At 41.3% G+C, this 20,355-nt stretch overlaps 1 protein-coding gene across 1 annotated transcript in view; it reads left to right on the top strand.

Annotated features, from left to right (window-relative positions):
* The window catches only part of LOC138761741 (collagen alpha-1(XII) chain-like), a 142,735-nt gene that overhangs the window by 42,531 nt on the left and 79,849 nt on the right, over nt 1-20,355 (top strand). Inside the window, exons 6-8 of the mRNA XM_069934406.1 lie at nt 9,569-10,210; nt 14,251-14,856; nt 19,036-19,686. Of these exons, the coding sequence (XP_069790507.1) occupies nt 9,569-10,210; nt 14,251-14,856; nt 19,036-19,686 (1,899 nt within the window). The remainder of the gene's footprint in view (nt 1-9,568; nt 10,211-14,250; nt 14,857-19,035; nt 19,687-20,355) is intronic.

The raw sequence follows: 20,355 nt of genomic DNA, 5'->3' as shown, positions 1-20,355 counted from the left end.
TGTATCTGGTCAAAAAGGCGTCGCCTCCAAGATATCTGAATCAATGGTCTAGGGTAGCCAAAAGACACGTCACAAAGTAGGGTTGGGCCGCCCAGTTGTGGCACCACCCGTTGTATGTCCAGGTAAATAATGACCGTACTGTATGCCTGAACATCGGGGTCTATAGCCTGTGCACTGGCCAATTCAGAAATAACAATTCCACCCTGAACATGATTTACAGTCGGTCTGGACAGCATATCTGTGATGAGATTGTCTTTATCTGAAACATGGCGCACGTCCATCGTGAATTCCGAAATGTATGATAAGTGACGCTGCTGCCTTGCCGACCATGGATCCGTTATTTTGCTGAAGGCAAAAAAGAGTGGTTTATGATCTATAAACACAGTGAAATGTCGACCTTCCAAAACATATCGGAAGTGCCGTGTGGCTAGATACAATGCCAACAGCTCCTGATCATACATACTATATTTCATTTCCGCTGGCCTTAGATGTCGGCTAAAGAAAGTGAGGGGTTGGTAAAGGCCATTGATGTACTTCTCGAGAACCGCACCCACGGCCGTACTCAAGGCATCAGTGCTAAGTGTCAAGGTTGCCTCAGGATTAGGATGGGCGAGCATTGCTGCTTTGGCCAAAGCTTCTTTGGCAGTCGTAAACGCAATCTCTGCCTCTGATGTCCAGGTAACGTCCCTGTGCTTGGTGGAGAGGATTTGAAACAGTGGTCGAAGAATGTCAGCAGCTGCGGGAATGAACTGGTGATAGAAGTTTATCAAGCCCAAATATTTCTGTAGTCCCTTAACCGTGGTAGATTTGGAAAAAACACGGACTGCGTCTACCTTGCTGGATAACGGAAATATACCATCGGCCGTGATCTTGTGTCCTAGGAAGTCGATAGTGGATCTGCCAAATTAACATTTGCCAGATTTGATGGTAAGACCAAATTCCTCTAGCCGTTGGAAAAGATGGCGTAAATGCAGGTGGTGATCCTGTTTAGTCTGAATGACTATGAGGATGCCATCCAAGTAAATATATGCAAACTCCAAATCCCTGCCTAAAGTGTCCATAAGCCGCTGGAAGGTTTGAGTGACGTTTTTCAAACCAAATGGCATTCTAATAAATTCAAAAAGCGCGAAAGGGGTAATAAATTAGGAATGTCATCCTTATAGATTGGTATCTGATGGTATCCCTGATAAGATCAACTTTGGAGAAAATGCAGCAATTGTGTAGATGGGCAGCAAAATCTTGTATATGAGGGAGAGGGTATCATTTGGGTGTAGTTATATCATTGAGCCTACGATAATCGCCTCAGGGTCTCCATCCACCTGTTTTCTTGGGTATCATGTGTAACGGTGATGCCCAAGGACTGTTGGAATGTCGAATGATACCCAATTCCTCCAATGCAGTAAACTCTGCCTTTGCTTGCAGCAGTTTATCAGGTGGAAGACGGTGAGCCCTGGCATGAATTGGTGGGCCTTAAGTGTTTATGTAATAGGAAACAGCGTCTTCATTGTTGAGGTCTTTCATGGCTTGGTTCAGCATCATGCTGAAGAAGATTGAAAGGAGGGTTGGTGCAAGAACACAGCCTTGCTTCACGCCATTGTTAATGGAGAAGGGTTCAGAGAGCTCATTGCTGTATCTGACCCGACCTTGTTGGTTTTCGTGCAGTTGGATAATCATGCAGTCTCTTCAATCTGAGGCGCCTGCAAGCTCACACCAAGACACAAGAGAAACTTGTCCGTGAACTACTCTTTGCAGACGATGCCGCTTTAGTTGCCCATTCAGAGCCAGCTCTTCAGCGCTTGACGTCCTGTTTTGCGGAAACTGCCAAAATGTTTGGCCTGGAAGTCAGCCTGAAGAAAACGGAGGTCCTCCATCAGCCAGCTCCCCACCATGACTACCAGCCCCCCCAAATCTCCATCGGGCACACAAAACTCAAAACAGTCAACCAGTTTACCTATCTTGGCTGCACCATTTCATCAGATGCAAGGATCGACAACGAGATAGACAACAGACTCGCCAAGGCAAATAGCGCCTTTGGAAGACTACACAAAAGAGTCTGGAAAAACAACCAACTGAAAAACCTCACAAAGATAAGCGTTATACAGAGCCGTTGTCATACCCACACTCCTGTTCGGCTCTGAATCATGGGTCTTCTACCGGCATCACCTACGGCTCCTAGAACGCTTCCACCAGCGTTGTCTCCGCTCCATCCTCAACATTCATTGGAGCGCTTTCATCTCTAACGTCGAAGTACTCGAGATGGCAGAGGTTGACAGCATCGAGTCTACGCTGATGAAGATCCAGCTGCGCTGGGTAGGTCACGTCTCCAGAATGGAGGACCATCGCCTTCCCAAGATCGTGTTATATGGCGAGCTCTCCACTGGCCACCGTGACAGAGGTGCACCAAAGAAAAGGTACAAGGACTGCCTAAAGAAATCTCTTGGTGCCTGCCACATTGACCACCGCCAGTGGGCTGATATCGCCTCAAACCGTGCATCTTGGCGCCTCACAGTTTGGCGGGCAGCAACCTCCTTTGAAGAAGAGCGCAGAGCCCACCTCACTGACAAAAGGCAAAGGAGGAAAAGCCCAAAACCCAACCCCAACCAACCAATTTTCCCCTGCAACCGCTGCAACCGTGTCTGCCTGTCCCACATCAGACTTGTCAGCCACAAAGGAGCCTGCAGCTGACGTGGACATTTATCCCCTCCATAAATCTTCGTCCGCAAAGCCAAGCCAAAGAAGGAAAAGAAGAATAGGAAACACCATGGGCATTGAAATTAGGAGAGAGAATATGGGAAAATTTGTTGAGGAGGGCAGCATAGGCATCTTTTTGCAGGGTATGCACCCCAGCTGGGAAACTCTCCCTTTGCTGCATACCAGTGGGTGTGTTTGAAAAATGGTGGCATGAACCAATTTCCTCCATTTCACATCTACCAGCAAGTCATGGGATCTTAAAAAATCTACACCCAAAATGGGCTGAGCATCAGAAGCTAAGATGCAATTCCAGTGGAATGTGGTCCTTCCTATCCCAATTGTGATCCGTCGTGTGCCAAAGCTGGGAATGGTAGCCCCATTTTCTGCTTGAAGAGCCAGATGTTGTTGTTTATGCGTTTTTTCAAAATAGGTCGGTGGGAGAAAACTGACCTAAGCACCTGTGTCTACAAGAAAATTGTGCTTACCAGCGTCGTCTTGAAGATACAACAGGCTGGTACTTGCTCCAGCTGCCGAGCCCACTATTGGGAGCTGACATTTTTTGTTTCCTAGTTTTTTTCTGTAATAGGTACATGGCTGGATACATTTATGGGTATTTTTCCCCAATTCTCGATGCCCGTCAGCGCGTTACTCCTTCTTTGATTGAACTGCAGATATGGAAGCTCGTAGGACATGGGAGATGTATCTGCTGCTAAAACGGGCTGTAGTTGAGCAGACTCTTATGTTGGAGTACGATAGAGCCTGTCAGCCTCCCGCACTATGTCATGGGGTCAGTGGAAATCCATGTTAGCGATGGGTATGGTGACACAAGCTGGGAGTTTGGACAGGAATAGAGTTTCAAAGAGCAGGCAATGAGAATGACTATCCACTAATGCGAGCATCTCATTCATTAGGTCAGATGGATTCCTGTCATGCAGGTCTTCCATATTCAAAAGCTGCATGCCACGCTCATGTCTTGTCAATTCCAGCGTATCCAGGAGAAATTGGTGGAACCTGGTGTTCTAGTTGTCCACCGGGGGATTGGCAATAAATTCACTTACTCGTGATACGGTAGCAGTGTCCAATGCACCTACAATGTGCCAGAATTTTGTGTCCTCTGCTGTTATGTCACGAAGACGAAACTGTGTTTCAGCCTGATTAAGCCATACTCGAGGTTGATGGGTCCAGAAAGGAAGCAAGTGAAGTCCCACTGCGTTAACTGCCGCCATGGCAGCAGATGCCGCTGCTGCTTTAGCTGTAACTGTAGATTCAAGAGGATTTCTCTTCTTATCTTGGATCTGTGAATATGCACATAAGCTTTCTTATCAGGTGTTTATAATTTTTTAAAACATTCTTCTGGGCTTCCTGCCATATTCTGCAAACCAGAGCTCTATCTTACCTCTTCAAGGTTACAGGTATCTGCAGTCAGACATACATGTTCTCACAGAGGCTTCTGGAATATTCTAACAGAAAATTAGTCTTCTTGTTAAAGCTTAAATGCTTCTTGCTTTTACATCAAGTTCTAATTCTTTCAGATAAATTTTATGAGCCTTTCTTCCAAACAAAGTTCACAATTATAATTTTTTTAAAATCAAAATATAGACCACACTTTCCAAGTTCTAGTATTTCCCATTTTCAAAATGTGGCATCTTCAAAGAAATGTGAATGGATGATATTCTGAATTACTCTTATTAATTCAAATAAACCAAATTTTGTAGATACAGCTTTAATTCATTGATAAAATGGATAAACATTATGCCTAACTTCACATTGAGCTTTTCATAATGCTGAATAAACAAAGCATACTGTATAATGATATAACGATATTCAACTTTAAACAGATATAAGAAGAAATAAACAAAATTAAGACAAAATACAATAAATTAAGATGAATTCAAATTATCTTGAGCTTATGTCCCTTTCATAATTCTTTGAAGAATGAGGTGCAAGCTCTTGGTCCATTCGGATATTACGACATATGAAGTGATAGTCAATGTTGTAATACTATAAACAATACTTTTTCTTAAAGGGATGGGCAGAAAATTAACTACGAACAAAAACACAAGATTTTAACCTTTACACTTCTTCCCCCACCTAAATTTCCTCTCCTCCTTACCTTCTGCAACCTCAGTCAAACTCTGCTCATCTACAGTCTGAGGATTTGATGGTGAGATCTCAGGAAGAATCTTTTGAATGTCTCTCTATTGTACCATTAACCCTGGCAATGAATTCCAGGTACCACCCTCTCCTCTCTAAGTAAAAATATTACCTCTGATGGCTTCCCAAAACTTTACTCCCCTCACCTTTTTCAGATGTCTTTTGGTTGCTACACCTGCTCTGTAAAAAGATGCTGGCTATCCACCCTATCTACACCTCATAATCTTTTAAAAAATATTTTATTTAAAATTTTATCCATACATGGATAAACTTTATCATAAAAACTACAAAATACAATAATCAAATATTAATATCAGTTCAATTATACATGATGGTTTAATCCCCCAAACACCCCAATCCCCTCCCCCAACAATAAATCCACAAATGGAAGAAAGAAATAGATGAAAAGAAGAAAGAACAAGGAAAGAAAGGAGATAGAGAAAGAAAAGGAGAAAAGATCTGATTGCCAAAAAGACACCACCCACCAAACAGTTTAATTCTTCCAATGAGATTAACAAGGTTCTTGAAGTTTAATAAAAAATATTTATAAATTTATACTCACAGTTTGTAAATATGAGCGAAAAACTTTCAAAAATACATGATATGTATTTCTTAAATTGTAAGTAGTCTTCTCAAGTGGAACACAATTATGTATTTCTGCATTTCATCACTCCATACCCAGATGAGGGCCCGATTTCCATGTAACCACTATGTATTTTCTTGCTACTGCTAACGCAGTCTTTACAAATTCTTTTTGATATACAGTACACCTCCAATTATCCAAAATCAGATTCTCCAAAATCCTCATTTTCCCAAATTTTGTCGGAGCTAGCAGCACTGGCAGTAGCGGGGTCTTTGGGTTCCTGTCGCTGGCAGCAGCGAGGACCTCGAGCTCCCAGCAGCAGCGAGGAGCTCAAGATCTGTGCAAGAGTGAGACTCTTGGGCTCCCGGCATGAGCGGAGCCTTGGTGTGTGTAGATGATTGGCAGTGGCCAGCATTTTTTTGGTGAAAATTGAACATTATTTTAATGCTTAAAAAACCTTATTTAAACACTGTTACAAGGGATCTGCTGTTCCTGCTGGGCTGTTTTTAAAAAATGGTCAGTTCTCCAAAAAAAAAGTTTATCTGATATAGGCCCGGAACCGACCATTTCAAATGATCAGAGTTGTACTGTCTATTTAATTTCAATTTCGGTCTTATCCATACAGTATTACCTAATAAAAACAACATTGGATTTTGTGGAAATTTAGTTCCTGTAACCTGTTCTAAACTAAAGTTCCCAAATTTATCCAAAAAGGTCTTACTTTAGGGCAGGACTAAGTAGAAAGTAAAAAAAATGTCTATCTCCTGGCCACATCTAAAACATTGATCTGATAAATCTGACTTCAATCTATTTAAGTTCTGTAGCATTAAAAATAATTAATGTAGTAGAAAATTATATTGAACTAATCTATACCTAACATTTTTTTGTATTTGTCATACTATCTCGACATAACTCCGACTAGTTTTGTTCATCAATATTAATATTTAATCTGACTCCCATCTCTGTCTGGACTATAGATTCCCTGCTTAGGAGTTCCCCTTTCAATAAAATGTACATGGCTGAAGTAAATTTCTTTATATTTCTATTATGAATCAACATCTCCACATCACTACATTTTGGTAATGACATTATTGGACTAAATTTATTTCATAAAAGTGTATTATTTTGTATTCCATACTTATTTTATAATTGTTCAAATGACATTACATTCTCTCCTTCATAACAATCTTCTATTTATCTAATTCCTTTACAAGACCAAATATTTAAAAAAAGATTATCCATTGTAAATGGAATGTTGATTTTAAGTCAGAGGCATTTTAGATAACACAACCCCACCCCACCTCATTTCAGTTTCTGTGTTTATCTTATTCCAGGTATTAATCAAATGTTTCAACAAAGATGTTTCCCTCTCACCAGATATTAATTTCAGTTCCCATTTGTACATAACATTTTCTGGTATTCTCTCTCCTATTTTATCAATTTCTATTTTAATCCATGCCGACTTCTCTCCCTCTTCAAAAAATGAATCAAGAAACCTCATTTGAGCTTCAAGCCTCCTAACTCAAATTTCTGTTAATTTATCTTAAGAAACCCTTATCTTTCCAAAGAAACTTTCTTACATATTTATTTAATTCTTGACAAAACATCTGAGATAACAATAGAGGCAATGTTTGAAAGAGATACTATGCTCTAGGAAATATGTTCATTTTAACACAATTAACTTTGCCAAGTAATGTTATTGGCAATGCCATCCACTTATTTAAATCTTCTCCAATTTTATTAAGTAAAGGTAAGTATTTCAATTTGTATAAATTATTTAAGTTATTATGTACCCATATCCCTAAATATTTTATACCATTCACCGGCCATTTAAATTGGGTATCTCTTTGGCACTAAGTATAATCCCCTGTAGTGAGTGGCATAATTTCACTTTTGTCCCAATTTATTTTATAACCTGACACTTTTCCATATTCTTCTAATCTTAAATATTATTTACATATTGAACCTACTGGCTCTGTCAAATAAGACATCGTTATCAAATAAATTAATCTTATATTCCTCTTGGTTAACTTCAAATTCCTTAATATCAGGATCAGATCAAATCAATCCTGTGAGCAGTTCTATAGCTAGGATAAATAAAGTTGGTGATAATGGACGTTCTTGTCTACTAGATATAGTTAATTGAAATGGTGCAGAAGCTTGCCTATTTGTTATAACTTTAGCTTTATGTCCATTATACAAAACTCTAATCCAATTTGGAAATACTTGTCCCAATCCTAATCTTTCCAACACTTTAAACAAAAAGTCCCATTCTAATCTGTCAAATGCCTTTTTTTGCATCTAAGACTTGTGTAATTTTTGATGTGTGATGCAAAAAATTATATTGCACAAACATGTGTCTGGCATTGGCAATCCCTGTCATGCTATTCAGACACAATTGTTCATCAATTGTTATGCCCAAACCCAACTCTCATCTTTCCCTCAATTGATGTAAGCCTGGCTTTGGGCCCTCACTTTGGAATATGGAATACATCTTAGAGATAAATTTACACACATTCCCTTTCAAATTAGAATCAGGCAGGGTCATTGTTGGTCCAAGTTTGTCCCTTAGGAAAGACCTTAATTGCAGAAAGCAGGAGAATGTTCTGTTTGTTAACTCATATTTGGTCCTCAACTGCTTGAATGACAAGAGCTGCCCATGATAGTAACAATCCTCGATACTCCTGATCCCTTTCTGGCACCAAGAGTCATGGGTATTAAATTGTTGAGTCAAGGGCATTTTAGGAGATATCCCCACCCTCAATCAAATACATCAATTTATTTCTTTCCTTGCCTGGCACAAATTTTATTATGGGGTTATCTGTTTTAAAAAAAATAAATTTGATGTTCCATTTGTATATAAATTCTCCTACTATCTTTTCTTTTTTGAATGTATCCCAATTTGTGCTCAAGAAGTGGGACCCCCCCTTCAAAAAAATGACACGACAATCCTCTTCTTCTGGCAATTTAAGTTTCTTACCTTTGTCTTTGGAAACTTTTACACATTATTTCTTCCTCCTCTTCATCTTCATCGCTGGCCTGGGATTCAGATAAATAAGGTTTTTTGTTGTAAAAGTTGAGCCAGCAAAAACCACTTTCTCCAGAAACATCTTCAAATTCTTCTGATCTGCGCATGCACATTTCAACATCTTCATTTTTGATGGCATCACCCGCAAGAGCGGCTGTGATGGTGCTGTAGATGTTCTAAAGGAACCTGTAGGGGCCCAAGATGCCTGGGGAGGAGCTCTCTCATCCCAACTCCCAGACCAATCAAAGAGGTAAGCCTTCTTTCTAGTGCTTGCCGATGTTCTTGTTGTGTTCCTGATTGGCCAGCGACATTCTTTCATTTCTTAGGTGGCATTCTCAGGTCATTATAAAATAGTTCGTGAGCAGTTTTCTATTGTTTTGCTTTAGAGAACTTTACTGATTTGGCACTTTTTAAACTAATTCCCAGAAGATTCAGATTTCCACCTTGACTCTACCGCATCACCTGACACCCTTCCCCCTCTCCTACCTCTCATAATCTTGTGGACCTCTATTAAGTCACCTCTCCACCTTCGCTCCAAAGAGAGAAGCCCTGGCTCTGTTAACCTTGCCTCATAAGGTACATTCTCTAATCTAGACATCATCTTGGTAAATCTCCTCTGCATCCACCCTTCCTGTAATAAGGCAACAAGAACTGAATGCAGTACTCCATGTGGTCAAATCAGAGTTTTATAGAGCTGCAACATTACCTCATGGCTCTTAATCGCAATCCCCCAATTTCTGAAGGCCAGCACACCATATGCTATTTTCACCACTGTTCTAACACTTTTAAAGGAAAGAAAACTGTTATTGTGATCTCTTCATGGAATGCTACCTCAATGTTGTGATTTTCTTTTACATTTCTAGTTTTAGCATGTGCCATATGAAAGGTCCAAATTTTAAACAATTGTCTTCAGATTGAACTAAATGCATTATTTTTCTTTTAAAAATAATCGATTATTCAATGTACAATCCCTCATAGAAGCTTGAGAGAGAACAGGAAATCAAAGTCTCCATTGGACAAAAACAATTGGAATTATTATCCTATCTACAGGGTAATTTAACGTTTAACATCTAAAACTTTACACCATCTGACGTTCATTTTTACTTTTCCAGTGATAGCAAAGGAAATGAGCAAGAGAGATGTTGTGTTCCTTATTGATGGATCAGACAATATTGGAAACGATAACTTACCTTATGTCCGTGACTTTATCACAAGAGTAATTCAGCATCTGGCCATCGGACGTGACAAAGTGCAAGTGGGTCTGGCACAGTACAGCGATGATACAGAAGCTGAGTTCTACCTGAACACTTACTGGTCAGAAGCTGAGCTTCTGAATCACGTCAAAAGCCTCAGCCTGAGAGGTGGAAAGACAGCCAACACTGGCTCAGCCCTGGACTTTGTCATGAAGTACTATTTCACCAGTTATTCTGGAAGTCGAATAGAAGAGAATGTGCCCCAGTTCTTGCTGCTCATCACTGGGGGAAGGTCCAGCGATAACGTGGAGGAGGCAGCAGACATGCTGAAGCGAGCTGGTGTTATGACCTTTACCATTGGTGTGAATAGTGCAGATCCAGCTCAGTTGGAGGAGATGGCCATTGACCCCAGTTTGGTCTTCAAAGTGAAGAAAATCCGCTCTTTGCCAGATGTTCTGAATCAATTAATCATCCCGCTGACATCCCTGAGTGTTCCAACTATTATCATTGAAGAACCAACAGCAAAACCTGAGGAGGAGGAACCTGTTATCACGACAGAAGGTATCTGAATTATGTTGCGTGCTCCTTTCTATTATTCCCTTCTACACTATTAGCCTCATTTACATGCAATTTCTGATTTCTGAAGTATTCCAGTAACTGTCAAGATAGATACCATGCCACAGAGGAGATGTGCCAGGATCCATTTTCCAGGTTTATTTTCTCCCTTACTTTTGGATGCTACTTCTTTGCTCCCTACAGTCACCCTCAACTTCTGGATTCACAAGACAATCCCCTTGACTCAAAGACCTTGCCCACTAAATTATTGCTCTTCTTTGTCAATGAAATTTGGAACAGAGGGATGCAGTGATCCTGGTCATGGGGTTCATAGTTCAAATCCTTAGCCTCGATCTCCAATCACAGTAAGATAATAAGTGGATCCACATACCTTCATGTGTATCAATGTTATGCATAACACATACATTAAACATCACTGTCAGATGAAATTCAACATTATGTATGCTATTTCTTTAGTGCTGTACATTCTATTTCTTGGGTGACTCTCATTGTTACTCTCAGTAAACTTTCCTTCTTTCATTAGTTTGGAGAAGTATAAAATTTAATCTGCCACCTTTTTGATTCTGCAATGCTTCATTCCAATGGCATGTAATTGCACATAAAAATGAATGTGATGTATATAAATCCTTCAATTAAATTCAAAATACATAATCATAATTTAATATATTGGCAGATCAATGTTCCAGAGTCTGATAGTTACAGTAGAAAGAGAGGAGGGGGGTAGAGAGGAAGGGAAGAGTTCTATGCAATATTAGTCAAAGAAGATATTCCAATAGTCTTTAGAAAGGGTATTGCTGGAGAACGATCATGTGAGGCAGTGAGGCTGGGTATCAGGAACCAAAAAGAAGTAGTCTCCTTCATGGGTGTGTACTATTGGTCACCAAACAGTCACCGAGAGTTCGAGGATCAAATATTTGAGGCCCATTAAAATAGCAGGGCTGTTATTGTGTATGATTTCAACTTCCCCTACATTGACTGGAAACGTCAAAGTGTTAGAGGATTAGATAGGGTGAACGTTGTTTAGTGGGTCAAGAAGAACTTTTAAGAGCAATATGTGAATAGGCTAACTAGAGAAGGGGCAATATTGGACATTGTACTGAGGAATGAAGATAGTAATGTAATTAAGGGATTGGTAGGGGAACACTTTGTGACCACAAATTCTATTACTTTTCAGATAGTTGTGAACAAGGATAACTCTGGTCCTCAAGTTAGAATCTCAAATTGGGGAAAGGCCAATTTCAACATGATCAGGGAGGAGTTAGCAATAATCAACTGGACGCAAATGTTAGAGTCAAACCACAACTGCCAAATGGGAAGTGTTTAAGAGTAAGAAGGAAGGTCTAGGATGGATATATTCCCAGCAGAGTAAAGGACAGGAATGACAAGATAAAGGAACCCTGCTCAGCAAGATACAGCCAGACACATTTCAGGGAAGAAAAGGAGGAATATAACAAATACTGGTAGACAGGGAAGCCTTTAGGAATATAAGAAATGTGGAAGCAGAGTGAGGAGGGAAATAATGAGGACGAAAGGAGGTTTTGAGATCAATTTAGCAAACAGTGTAAGGGAGAATCCAAGAAGATTTCATGTTAAGAACAAAAGGGTCATGAGGATAAGAATAAGTCCCCTTAAGGAACAGGAGGGGCATTTAGTGCAAAGCCAGAAGAAATGGGAAGATTGCAAATGAATATTTTGTGAATGTGTTTACTGTGGAACAGGAGAAGCAAGAATGGAAAGGAAGTAACTAAAGATAGCCTTGCATCAATAATGTCAAGATACTAGCAGCCTTGAGTCCAATGAGGATGGATGAATCTTCAGGTACAGTTCAGATACATCCTGGAACATTGTGGGAAGGGAGGAAGGAAATTGCTGGGGCTTTGACAGATATTTTTAAGGTTCCTTTAGTGTTGTATATAAAAAAATACACAAAATTTATTAATTTTTTGGCCTGTAAAGGTATGCAAAGAGATGCCACCAGTCCAGTGCCCCCATCAAAAAGAGAAAGAGAAGCGAAAGAGAGTCCTTTCAGAGACATCAAGAGTCCATAGATCCCATCACCTCCCAATGCTGCCGCCTACTGCAACCTCCACAACCGAATGACCTCCTGTCATTTCCTGTGGTGAACCCAAGCTCCAGGCATCCAAATCGTCACCTTCACCCCAGTTCTGAATTCCCGATACAATTAGAAGTTGTTAACGCCCGAGGCCCTTTGGGACCCTGCTTGCCATCATCATCCTCACGGATCCTGCTCCTAATACCTGGTCCCCACCAGCCCTAAAACTGGTGTGAGTCCTTTGGCCATTGAGGCCTTCGCTGATCTGCTGCTGTGGCCTCCTACCCTGTCAGATCCTCTCCCAGGCTTCTCCTTCTCAGTGGATTGATTCTTTGCCAATCTTGTGCCCTGTGCCAGTCCACTAATTCCCACGGATCTTGCAATCTTAATATTATGGGCTGTTGAGTATGGGCACCGCCATCTTGGGCACGGATCTTCATAGTTTGGCTGATGTATTAAAAAAAATCATTTTCCTTTCTTTGGCTTGGCTTCGTGGATGAAGATTTATGGAGGGGTATAGGCAGTTTAAACCTATATGGGGCTATCATCATTAAAACTGGGCAATTCTGCAACGCTTGCTTTTTGTAATACAAATAGACCCTGACTTACCATGGTCCGACTTACGATATTTCAAAGATATGATTGTCAGAATCCATACTTTCCATTTCAAGTTCCATTGTTTACCCACACTTGCAATATCCCAGTTGCACGCGCATACAAAATCCTGATGCCACGGCCGCCCGCACATACTCACTCCTGACACCCTGGGCTACATTCAAGCTCTCAAGCCCATGGGCCACATCAGACCTCAGACTGGGTACCTTGGGCTCCCTGCAGGAGCATGGACCTTGACCACTTTGGAGACCCTTACTCTAGGAAAGGCAGAGTGAGGTATTTTTTTGACTTATGATAATTTCGAATTACGATGCGAGACCTGGAACAAAACCCCATAGTAAGTTGGAGTCTACTTGTACACATACATGATTTGGAAAAGGATGCTTGTGGCAAAGTGGATAACTTTGCTATTGACTCAAAAATATATGCTTTAATGGGCACTGAGAAAGGTTACCTAACTGTCCAATGGGATCTAGCTCAGATAGGAAACTGGTCTAAGGAGTAGTAGGCGTAGTTCATTGCGGAGAAGGGTGATGTAAATTGAATCAGGGCAAGACTTACTCTTCTAAAAAAGTATGATAGAACAGAGATACCTAGGAGTTTATAGATCTTTAATATGACAGTATAGGTAGACAAAGAGAGTGTTTAGGATACATGCCTTCATCAGTCAGTGGAGTGGAACTTTGTCATGAGGGTCAAAGATACTAGTGCTCATCTGTTTCCTAGGGTAGTAGAATCTAGGGCACTCGGGGGAGGTGGGTAGGAATTAGCTGCTGGACAAAATGGTAGAGGTATGTACATTAGGTTTGTTTTAGAAATAGTAGTTATGGCTCTCCGGCTCAACTGTCCAATGTATCCCATCCATACTAGTCCCACCTGCCTGCATTAGACCTATATCCATCTAAACCTATCTTCTCTGTCCATATCTTTCTTGAATGTTGCAGTAGTACTTGGCTAAACTACTGGCAGCTTGGATAATGGCATGGATGGGAGGGTCTTGGAGAAATACAAGAACATAGGGAACTGACCCCTGGTTTTTGTGCCTCTGCCAAGAAAAGCATGACTTTCCAATTTTTTTTCCATCCAGGTCCTTGATGTACACTTCATTGAAGACTCCCCTTAGCTCCTGCTTCCAAAGGAAATAGCCTCAGTGTAAGCAATCTATCCTTGGAGCTAAAATTAACTAAACATGCCTAGTTCTGGCTACATGCTTGTAAATCTTTTCTGTACCCTCTCCAGTGCAATCATTTCTTCTGCAGTTTGGTCACCAGAACTGCACATTGTAGTCAAACTATCGATGAACTCGTGTTGTGTAGGGTTCTACAATACCACATGGTTTATTAATTTTTCTGTTCAGTTCCCAGGAAGCAGAAAATATCCAAGAAGAGAGATATTGCATTCTTAATCGATGGCTCTCCTGGAATGGGGAGATCATTTCAATATGTCCGTGAATTTCTGAAGAAAATAGTCCAGGAGTTTGATCTTGGACCTGATGAAGATCAGGTTGCTGTGGTGCAGTACAGTATTGACCCAAGACTTGAATTTGGATTCAACATTTATTCAACAAAGAATGAGCTTTTGCATGCTATAAAGAAGCTGTCATTTAAAACGGGAAAACCCCTCAACACTGGCGCAGCACTGGACTTTGTCACGAGGAATGTCTTCACCCCGGCTGCAGGCAGCAGGAGAGATGCGGGAGCTGCACAGATCCTGATACTCATCACTGCTGGGAAATCCAAGGATGATGTAGGGCCGGCAGCAGAGGCTTTGAGACAGGCTGGCATCATGCCCATCGCCATCGGAGCCAAGAGTGCCGACAACTCGGAGCTGCAACAAATCACTTCTGACCCAGACGCCGCTTTCATGTTGAACATATTTCAGGATTTACCATTGATTCAACAACAGCTGCTATCTAAAGCTCAACCTGTGGCTGTGATAGAGGAGCCAATACCTCCGACTGAAGGTAACATTCTTTTCACATTGATGATTAATTAGGTTTATTCAAATTTGTGACAGAGAATGTGAATTAAATGTCAAAATATTCTCAGGGATTGGGGGGGGTGGGTTGGTGAGCAGCCAGGTGTCATGGTCCATGTAGGGACCAATGACTTTATAAAGAATGGAGATGAGGTCCTGCAAAGACAGTTCAGGAAGTTAGGAGTGAACTTGAAAGACAGAACCTCCAGGGTTGTGATCTTAGGATTGCTACCCATTCCATGTGCTAGTGAGGCAAGAAATAGGAGGAGGGTGCAGCTTAACACATGGCTGAAGAGATGGTGCAGGAGGGAGGGCCTCAGGTTTCTGGATCATTGGGCTCTCTTCCAGGGAAGGTGGGACATTTATCGGTGGGACAGTTTGCATCTGAACTAGAGGCGGACTAATATCCATGTGGGATTACTTGCAAGTGCTCCTCTGGTGGATTTAAACTAGTCTGGCAGGGGGATGGGAACCAGAAGGAGAAGGCAATGAATGGAGCAGATGGTGGAAAGGTTGATGCAATGTGTAATGAGTTTGTGATGAAGGAGAGGTAGTGGATGGAGCATAAATGTAGTCATTTGGAGGGTTTTAAATGTATTTATTTTAATGAAAGAAATAATAGAAATATAAAATTAGAGCATGGATCAGTGTGCACAGTTACAATGCTGTGGCCAAGACTTGGTTGACACAAGGGCAGGAATGGCTGATGCATGTACAGGAGTTTACATGTTTTAAAAGGGATACAGTGGAGGGGAGGCGTAAAGGAGTGGTGGGGGGAGAGTAGCGTTACTAATCAAGGATTCTGTTATTGCTGTAGGACATTGTGGAAGGATTGTTTACTGAGTCAGCATGGATGGAAGTCTGAAAAAATATAAAAGGAGCAAGTAGTAAATTGGGACACTGAAGAACAGATAAATCAGTAGAGTTTGGAATGGTCCGGAAATTACAGGGTTGTTATTATGGGATATTTCAACTTCCAAAATATTGACTGGCACCTCCTTACTGCACGAGAGATAATGGGTCAGAATTTGTCAGGTTGTCCGAGAAAGATTCCTGACACAATATGTGGACAAACTAACCAGAGGAGAAGTCATACTGGATCGGGTACTGGGTAATGAACCTGGTCAGGTGCAGACTTCTGGGTGGGGGAGTATTTCAGTAATAGTGACCACACTCTCCGAGCTTTAGCATAGATATGACCAAGGATAAGAGCAGACAAAATGGTAAAGCATTTAATTGGGGAAGGGCAAATTACGATGGGGGTTAGGCATGAACTGGGGATAGTAATTTGGGTATAGATGTTGTTGGTGAAAAGCACAGAAATAATGTGGAGGATGATTAGGAACCCCCTCGTAAGGTTCTGAATAGGTTTGTCCTATATGGCGGGACTTGGGAACCATGGTTGATAAAAGGGAGAGACAGATCGTTAAAAGGAAGCATGCTGAAGTTTTATGAAGCAAAAAACAAGAAGGGCTCATGAAAAGTATATGGTAGCCAGGAAGGAACTTAAGAAAGGACTTAGATAACAAAGAAGGGGGAACATGAAGGCTTTGCTAAATAGGTTTAAGGAAAACCCTGGCATTCTATGCATTTGTGAAAAGCAGAAGGATGACGAGAATGAAGGTGGGGCCACTTATGGGTAAAGGAGCCAATGTGCCTGGAGGCAGAGGAATAGGGGAGGTCCTAAATTAATTCTTAGCTTCAGTGTTGAAGTGCCGGTTGATGAAGTAGACAAAGATGATGTGATCAAACAATAATCATGGCATTTATTAGCAGAAACTCATGGTACAATAATGAAAGACAATAGGTGCATACACAGTTATACCCAAGGGGAATGCCCTTAACAGTAGAGATAATGCACAGCCAATGTTAGTACAGCAAGGCTCGCCAGAGGGGAGACAGGCAACTTGGCAGACATTCACCACAAGTGTTTACCAGAGAAACGGATCTTGGTCAATTTGAGGTCCGTTTAGAACAAGCTTATGTGATGGAGCATGTTGAAGTTAAGAAGGAGGAAGTACTGGATCTTCTTAAAAACATTAGGATTGATAAGTCTCAGGGACCGGGCGAGATATACCCTCAGTTACAACAGAGAGCAAGGGAGGAGACTGCTGGGGTGTTGGCAATGATTTTTTCACCGTCCCTAGCCACAGGTAGTATTGGACTAATGTGGTCCCCTTGTTTAAAAAAAGTTAATGGGGAATCCTGGTAATTATAGACCAGGGGGTGGAGAGAATTCTTCAGGACAGGATTTACAAGCATGTAGAGAAATAGAGTTTTCTCAGGGATAGTCAGCATGGTTTTGTGAGGGGCAGGCCATGGCTGATGGGCCTAATTGAGATTTTTGTGGAAGTAAAAAAAGAAATTGATGAAGGTAGATGTGGGTTATATGGATTTTAGTAAGGCATTTAACAAGGACTTGTTCTGGGATTCCTGCTCTTTATGATTTTTATAAATAACCTGGATGAAGAAGTGGAAGGATTGGTCAGTATGTTTTCAAATGACATGAAGGTTGGAGGTATTGTGGATAGAGTAGAAGGTTATTGAAGATTATAACAGGATATAGACAGGATGCGCAGTTGGGTGGAATAGTGGCAAAATGTGTTCAATCTAGATAGGTGTGAAATAATGTAATTTGGAAGGTCAAACTTGAAGGGACAGTATGTGGTTAATGAAAGGACTCCTAACAGTATGGAAGAACAGAGGGACCTTGGGGTCCAAAACCATAGTTCTCTCAAGATTGCTGTATGTTAATAGGGTAGTAAGAAAGGTTTATGGTATGCTGGCCTTCATTAGTCATGGATTGCGTCAGGGAAGAGTCGTGAGGTAATGCAGCTCTATAAAATTTCGTTAGATCATACTTAGAATATTGTGTTCAGTTCTGGTCACCTTAAAGCTTTGGAAGCTATGGAAATGGCGCAGAGGAGATTTACCAGGATAATGCCTGGATTAGAGAATGTGTCTTATGAGGCAAGGTTAACAGAGCTAAGGCTTTTCTCTTTGGAACAAAGATGTATGAGAGGTAACTTAATAGAGGTCCATAAGATATAAGAAGCAAAGATGGGGTTGACAGACATCTTTTTCCTGGGTTGTGAGAAGCAAAAACCAGAGTATATCTGTTCAAGGTGAGGGGAGAAATGTTTAGGGGAGATGTTAAGGGTAAGTTTATTAACAGAGTGCAGTGCACACTTGGATGGCATTGTCAGAAGTGGTGGTGGAGGCTGGTACAATAGGAAATTTTAAAATACTCTTGCACATGGATACAAGAAAAATTGATGGTTATGGTAGGAAAGGTTTACTTTGATGAGTAGGTTTCTATCGGTTACCACAACATCATGGGCTGAAGGGCCTGTAGAGTGCTGTAATGTTCTATATACAATGAATGTTATTCACATTGGAGGTAGCCTTATCAAACATAGAATGCCATCTATGGAGATGTCAGCATGTCAGGGAATAGAGTTCAAAATAATTGCAGTCCCTTTTAGGGCTACTTCTGACTTGGAACACTGTTACTGCTGCGCTGATTTTAAAGTCAATGAATGCATTAAAAGATGTTTATGCAGTTTAGGATTTGAAGTATTATGAATAATTTATCCATTTGACTCTGACCCTGTTTTATCACTGGGTATGACAACTTTTTAATCTTTGCTCATGGTACCCTTTCTTACCTGATTCCCTTTTTCTTTGGAAAAAGTGAAAGCACTTTTAGGATTTTAGGAATCTGAGGCATAGAGAATGCCATACTGATGCTTTGGAAGCATTATTCTGACTGTAACTATTTTTAATACTGATGCTGTAAAATTGGACAAAGTATCCCAATTTGTATGTGATAAATATTGACTTAATGTTCACATTCAGGGATCAGGAGAAAAGAGATCTGAGGAAGTTGTCTTTTAAGCACTCAGAAAAACATGTCTTTCATTCAGCTCACAGTTCATTTGGGTTCATATTGATACAGGTGACAACATTAACAGTTTTGATTTCATGTAGGTTTCACCTCGGGATCCAAAAAGTAAATACAGAATATCTGGAGTTAAAACAGAAGTCTGCAGAAACTCGAGAACTAGAGCAACATCTGGAATGATCTCCATTTGTTGTAGAATTTAAGAGATTTTACATTTTAAATCTCAAGATTAAGACTATATATGTACTTTTTTTATTCCAGTTATTCCAGTTATATCAAGTGAAATGAGCGAGAGAGATGTTGTGTTCCTTATTGATGGATCAGACAATATTGGAAACAATAACTTACCTTATGTCCGTGACTTTATCACAAGAGTAATTCAGCATCTGGACATCGGACGTGACAAGGTGCGAGTGGGTCTGGCACAGTACAGCGATGATACAGAAGCTGAGTTCTACCTGAACACTTACTGGTCAGAAGCTGAGCTTCTGAATCACGTCAGAAGCCTTAGCCTGAGAGGTGGGATGACAGCCAACACTGGCTCAGCCCTGGACTTTGCCATCAAATACTTTTTCACCAGTTCTGCTGGAAGTCGAATAAAGGAGAATGTGCCCCAGTTCTTGCTGCTCATCACTGGGGGAAGGTCCGGCGATGATGTGGAGGAGGCAGCGGACATGCTGAAGCGAGCCGCTGTTATGACCTTTGCCATCGGTGTAAGTAGTGCAGATGCAGCTCAGTTGGAGGAGATGGCCATTGACCCCAGTTTGGTCTTCAGAGTGGAGGAAATCCGCTCTTTGCCAAGTGTCCTGAATCAATTGATAATGCCATTGACGATGCTGAGTGTTCCAACTGTAATCATTGAAGAACCAACAGCAAAACCTGAGGAGGAGAAACCTGTTATCACGACAGAAGGTATCTGAATTCTTTCCATTATTACACGCTGACAATGGAGAAGCCCCAGGTTGGTGTCAGATCACAACCAGAAGCTCAGGATGGCCATTGAGGACAGAGTGTAGATTCTCTGTGATTTGTCCCCAAGTATCATACACTTAGTCTCACAATACAGAGAGGGCCACATTTGAAGCACTGTTTGCATTAGGTTGGAGGAAATGCAGTCAAATCTTTTCCTCATGTGGAAGGGCTGTTTAGATCCCCTAATGTTGGTGAAGGACAGAGTATGTTAGAGGGGGAAATTAGCGAGTTAGAGGGGGCAAGGTCCGACCTGTCGATGGGTGATAGCAAGTGCCTACCTGTCATTGAGGCTATCCATCGAACATGGGACAAGAGAGCGTTCTTTTTATTGCGTTAAGCTTGATGCACGCTAGTAACTCAGCTAGGGGTGGGTGGAGAGTCAACCTGGATGCTACTGATGAGGGAGAGAGTGGGGCAGGTCTGACAGCCAGGGATGGCTGCAACAGTATGGGGGAAAACAGCACCTTGTTAGGGGGGAAATGCCCATGGATACCACCCCCCCCCCCCATCTTGGTGCTGACCCTGGTGAAGGAGGATGTGTAAGAGCAAGTGTTGGAGTTCCCGCAGATGCAGGGTAAAGTACCAGGAGTCAGAGATGAGTGGACAAAG

The sequence above is a fragment of the Narcine bancroftii genome, chromosome 4 (assembly GCF_036971445.1).
Source record: "Narcine bancroftii isolate sNarBan1 chromosome 4, sNarBan1.hap1, whole genome shotgun sequence".
Lineage (NCBI taxonomy): Eukaryota > Metazoa > Chordata > Chondrichthyes > Torpediniformes > Narcinidae > Narcine > Narcine bancroftii.
The sequence above is the reverse complement of the archived record's forward strand: the minus strand, read 5'-3'. Positions and strand labels throughout refer to the sequence as shown.